The 6,449-nt window shown below is 30.3% G+C and overlaps 1 protein-coding gene across 1 annotated transcript in view; it reads left to right on the forward strand.

The window, feature by feature from the left end:
- LOC108688638 (protein sickie-like) overlaps positions 1–2,895 on the forward strand; it is a 4,678-nt gene extending 1,783 nt beyond the window's left edge. The window contains exons 2-4 of the mRNA XM_018194981.1: positions 2,175–2,292; positions 2,781–2,833; positions 2,875–2,895. Coding sequence (XP_018050470.1) covers positions 2,175–2,292; positions 2,781–2,833; positions 2,875–2,895 — 192 coding nt within the window. The remainder of the gene's footprint in view (positions 1–2,174; positions 2,293–2,780; positions 2,834–2,874) is intronic.
- The last annotated feature ends 3,554 nt before the right edge of the window (positions 2,896–6,449 follow it).

Raw genomic sequence — 6,449 nt, forward strand, 5'->3', positions numbered from 1 at the left:
AAAATAATGCTCACATAAATGTTTATAATTTTATGAAAAATTACAAAATTTTCTTTTTATACATACAATGAAAATCCACGGAGCAAAATCTAGTGAAATAATTAACAGCGCAAATACAATATTCGAAATTTGCACTTGACAAATGTAAATGTCTGAGTAAATATTGATTTGACATTTATAAATTTGTCCAAGAATATAAATGAAACATGGACTATGACAAAGTAGTGACAGTCAAGCACCTGCGACGCAATAAAATATCAAGTGAAAAAAAGAGAGAAAAAAAATAAGAGAAGGAGAAAGGATTGCGTGTTAATAAACGTAAGTGTACACTTGCACGAAGTTGCAATCAACGAGAGATAACACCCACATGACGTATAGATCGCCACATATGATGGAAATGCAAACGGATGCGTCGCGCGTAGTGCTGTTTTAGTCGAAAGGGAAAACGACAGAAAAAGAGTTTGCGGAGCTTCGCGGTCAGCTGCAAATGCATTCAATTTCGTCGGCACGCCAGGCACCTGTCGCGCATTATGCGAATAGGCGTCCTCAGGACCATCGAGACTTGCGATGTCATCAACGACATACTAATTGAAATTTTGTACGGCGATCGAAAATTTGCCATAATTGATACGATTTATAACATAATTAAAGTGATGCAATAACCAAGATTTATGCTCTTAGAGGTGCGATTTGAATTTATGATGTTATGATGAAGCTTCGCTGCATAATTGGCGGAAAACTTGAATTGCAATATAACGTAATGCATTAACAAGGAGGAGGAATCTAACCCGGCAATAAATTAACTGTGTTCGACATACTAATAAGATAAATCAAATCAAAGGATTGCAACAGCAACGTAATAGACTTTCGAAGTGTACATTTGTCCGTAAGTGCTCGTTAATGCACTTCTCCACACTTTAATCCATTCACTCGCTATGAAATGACTATGCACGATGCGTATAATTTTCTTATTTTATTTCGCGTAGATCTCTAAAGATATTCTTGCTGATTTTTTAATTTTATTTTATCTATCTATTAAAATTTAATTTATCTAGCAAAATTTATAAAAGGTATTTTCTTCTATCAGTATTATTTGCTATTCTTTCTCACACACGTATTTTGTATGTATTTTAAATTAAATTATAAGATAAAGAATAAAAATTTACAGAACAATAAATTGTGAAGTATATACATGTTGAATACAAGAGTTTGCATAATTTGACATGCCATAAGAAGCGAGTATATTTTTCCAGGTAAAAAGATTTATATTGCTCCAATCAGCGCTGTTTACTTTTCCCACTTCAAGTAACACGGGATTAATTTGAAAACTGTTCGATTGATGCTCACAATAATATTATCATAAAATTTTTCAAATCAATCAAATTTTTCAAAATTAATTTAAATACCCATATTTAGGAAAACAGTCAAATACATCAGAAAATAAAATTATTTATTTTTTATATAATAAAATATAAGTACTCGTAATTTGCACTTTATTAAAAAACTTTCAATAAATTTTCAACAGGAAATAATGAATGTCTACAAGGAATTGAGATTATTTGTCATTTTTGCAAACATAAAAATCCGTAGAGCTGAAGCGAGCAATGAAGAAATAATGACCATATAACTGTAGGATGAAGAAATAATAATCGATCGATCGATCGATTATTAAAGTTCTCTCCTTCACGATGTTTGCTGTCTACAAGCTATTCGTTCTTCTCTCTCTCTCTCTCTCTCTCTCTCTCTCTCTCTCTCTCCCCCTTTTTCTTTTTCTTACGATCGCCTTTAATTCATTTATACAATCTCAAGAGATCGATCGATCAACTACAATCATTGCATGAAACGCGACGTAATTAAGAGCGCGTGCAATTTTTCGCAATTTTTCATTTGTACTTCAACAAGTACTTAACTCATTCCACAAATATTCATTTCACGAATATTTTTATTAAGATGCAAAAAATAAAAATGAGAAGTAGATATTCTAAACAGAAGAACTTAATATTGAAATTACTTCGAAACTTATATATTTATGTTTCAAGGAAATAAAAAAAAAAAGAAAATTATGACTTAGAAAGTATTATTTAATTATGTAATGATAATAATACTTCTTAGAATATGTATTATATATTACTTTATATAATTATTTATTGTATGATTATTTTTGATGATTCCAGATTTATACAGATTGGGCTAATTATTATTTGGAACGAGGAGGTTGCAAGAAAAGAGTGACCGATCTCCAGGCTGATCTCTGCGACGGTGTTCTTTTAGCTGATTTAGTGGAGGCTGTCAGTAAGTATCTTTTGCACACTCCCATTTCTTTTTGAAATGTAATCAAATAAAATATTTATAAAAAGAAACAATTTTCGAAATGTTCGTGAAATATTTGCAAATTTTTAATTATATTCATAAATGTTGTATTAGAATTTTTTTATTTACTTATTTAATTAATTTATTTAAATTTATTTATTTAATATAAGAAAGACTGGAAACATTTATATTAAATAAGAGTTGCGACATTTTATTAATAAAAATCGAAATGTGCGAAAAAGATTGATTGACAGCGGGTGACATAAATTTGTGATTCGTCTAACAGTATTGGATCGTTTATGGCATTGGACAGTTATCCGTAACACATAAATCGACACTAAAGTCATTAGTGCATAAGGTACGATAGTCACGTGCTGTACGCACGCGTATGCAATTTACCGCGTCCGTTAGTCAATTAAATGAACGAGGAATATCTTGTAAATTAAGACATATATTTTTTTTTATTTCAGCTAATCAAAAAGTGATCGACGTAAATCGAAAACCAAAAAGCGCCCAACAAATGGTGAGTATATTTAAAAATTTTGTGCAGAAGTTCGTTTTCAGACAAAGTTCATTCAGCATTAACATAATCCTTTAAGAACTTCAGTTAATTAAATTGTTCGTGTTTATTGGGGAAATAATAATAATACTTAGGATAGAAATGTCAGGTTTATTTTTAATTGCAGAACAAAAATAAATTATAATAAATATATTTTATTGTTGCAATATATGCAAAATGGAAATTTGTATAATCTTATATAAATAAATACAAAATATATTGGGTTGTCCGACTATAATATAATTTAATAAATGTATACTAAAACTTAAATCTTCTGCGTTTCAATTTTCCTTCAACATCGGCACGAACTTTCCGGACAACCCAATAAATAAATAAAATATCAAACATAAAATATATTTTCTAATCAAATTTGATAGAATATAGATTGTTTATCTGTTATGAATGTGAAAAGAGAAAATATTAGATTATGGATAAAAAAAATAACTGGAATGAAATTCAAAAGATTTGATATTTGATGCGTGGATGCTCCGGATCTTCCTCCGGAGAAGTAAATTTAAGAACCAGCATGCACGAGCGCAGTCCTTTAAAAATAGAAAGCTCACAAGCTCGCTCCTCCTCTCTTTCCCCGCTTCGAATACGTAGATAAAATCCATGCAACTATACGTACACCATAGATGCACCATAGATCATCGCATCTCTTTGAAATATTTAGAATAACACGAAAAAAACAGACACGATTACGTCTCTTGCGGCACGTTTTGATTATCTTTAAGAAATATTTCTATTCATCTATCTATTTTCATAATCTTAAACCTTTAATTTATTTTTACACGTTTTTAATAAAAGTGTTTATATTTGTCCATTTATCTGTGCTGTATTTCTTCAGAAACTTTTTTTTAAACTTCATTCTTTTTCAATTTCGATTTAAAACGCATTGATTTTAAAATTATTTTTATATTTTCTATTATTAATTTTATTTAATAATTTAATTCTATATAATATTATATTTCAACATATATTATATTGTACTTTTATCGCAGTCGTAATATTTTAATCTTTATATGTATTTTTGTCTTAATTAAAATAATATTTACTAATTTTTAAATTAAACATTACAGGCTATATAGGATCACTGTAATATCTTTAGCTACTATATCTGAGTAATAAATTTCTGAAGTCATATAAGTATTTCTTCTCGCTTTAGGCATGCGCGTATCTCATTTTACAAGATATGAACCTTCATCATAATGTGTGTAATAAACATATTTTGCGATAACATCGTAAGATAAATTCATGCTTCTGGTTCGAAAAAAACGATTACTTGGATTTCCTTCAGCATTTTAATTAGTGTTTTATGGAAGCATTGCAATAAAAATTCGGTCAGAATCGTGCCTTGCGTAACCTCTGACACGCGCGTTTTATAACCGCGATTAAGTACCTGGCTTCCGCACAGGCTCCGCCGTTTATAATTAAATTAAAAGCTATTAATTATAACGTCTTGTTACGTCCTCGTACGTAAATTATTTCGATTTCTTCTTGTAACTTATTTCATCTTGTAACAGACGCGACATGTCACTTAAATTTTTCTTGCACTAAAATTAAAAATTGTTTATGTACATTTTGTCACAATTAAATTTTGATATTCTCTGAAAAGGCGCGAAATTATTAACACTTGCAAAAGAGAATATTCGATAAAATTTCAAAATGTCATGTCTTCTTTCCCTATAACACCAAGGACTCTATTCTCACTGACAGTCTTTCAACTTGTATCCCCTAAGGAAGAGCATCGCACGTTGACTCAGGATTATGCAAATTGGAAATACAAGGTGGCATTATCCTACGAGAAAGAGAGAGAAAGGGAAAGGGAGAAGTATAATTCGACTACGTATTTCGATCCATCCATCCGGATGTGACGTGGCTCGTTTTCCCGACGAGATGCACTCGAAATCCATAAAACACGATGTTCTCTCGTTTTTCTTTTCCCTCGATCTTTTCTCTTTTCTTTCCATTCAAAGTCCTCACACCCATAGTAAATATTGACGAATTGAAAATTAGAAGCATTCACGTTTTTCCATTTTGCTCTCAATATAGTAAATTCGTTTCTTTAGATGTTACATAAAACTTTTTAAAAAATTTAGAAGCAATAAAATTGTATATAAAAAGAAATAATATGTATACAAGATAATATAATACTATTGTGATTATATATTATATAATAGTTATATAAAATAATATATAAAAATATTATAAAATGATAGTAGAATTTAATTTCATTCTCGATAGTGAACAGTTTCGTGTCACTCTTCAGTTCTTGACAGAAACTCTATAGTTTACTAGGCCAAGAAACTTTGCGCATAGCTTTTAGTAGCTGTAGTATTTGTTTTGCTAAGTACTACGTATTACTTTAGAGCTTAGGATGGTACTTTGAGGGTGTAGGTATAAAGCTCTTCCAAGTCTTTTCTCGAATTTTGTTCTTGCCCTCAATCGAACATACACATACTGCAGAAACAAGTCTGTATAGTCAGCCTCGTAGACGTCGCCTTTCCAATTTCGCGGTGTCGAGGGTGGACGCTAAGGAAAGGAGAAGGGCTCCAGTCTATAATTAAAGCAAGCCGAAACACACGCGCCATGTGTACAGGGTGATTCACGTAAATGATAAGTAAAGATAATCGAGATAAAGTAAACCGATCGGTCGATATTTTATTTTTCAAAATTTTTAATATTATAATTTTTTATCATCATAATAATTTTAATATATAAAACAGAGATTTAAAGTACAATTTTAATAAAAGTATATATACAAATTTTTAAATATACATACAATAATTATTAAATATTATACAATCTTGAAACATATTGAACTTTAAAGGTTTAACATTAAATGTATTTCTTATTTATTTTTATGACTTTTTAATTGATTTCTTTGTGTCTTTAGCGATTTGTGAAACAGCTTGTAACCGATTCGAGAATCACGTGTTTTCCTTTCGGAACCGCGCTCAGCACGCGACTTGCAACTCGTCGTCGGTTTACAACTCGTACACACTCCTGCCACACGTACAATAGCGTACAGAAACGTTCTTCGTTCGCTACGTAAACCGGAAGCCCGATGATTGCATAAATCGGCATGCAACATTATACATACCAACGTATGTACATGAAAATGCAATTCATTCTCTCATTTCTAATCTGTCATATCAGTTCTTTCAATAATCAATCTTTATTTATTGAGAAAAAGATGTAAAAATATATTGACAGAGATCAAGAAAAAGATTTTAAACACCAATTTAAAAATGTTGATTTATTTTAAAAAAAATTTTTTTAGAATAAAAAAAATTAGAATTTAATTACTTAAGTTAAAAATCTCTTTTTTTTTTGTTGGATTCTTTTTGAGTTGATTGTATATATGGCAATTTTTATTTGATTGTGAACATTCGATTAACAATGTTAATATTTTTCGCCCGAAAAAAATTTCTTCAGTGCAGTATAATAAACTTGGTCGCGTGGTAGAATCGGGCTGGTTCTCATCTTCGCACATCTTTCGATCGTCAACATTGTTTTGATGATTAAAAGAGAGTCGGCTAAAGCTGAAGCTTAAACCGGAACCGGCATGGCATCTTTG

This window comes from Atta colombica, unplaced genomic scaffold (genome assembly GCF_001594045.1).
Source record: "Atta colombica isolate Treedump-2 unplaced genomic scaffold, Acol1.0 scaffold105, whole genome shotgun sequence".
NCBI classification, from domain to species: Eukaryota; Metazoa; Arthropoda; class Insecta; order Hymenoptera; family Formicidae; genus Atta; species Atta colombica.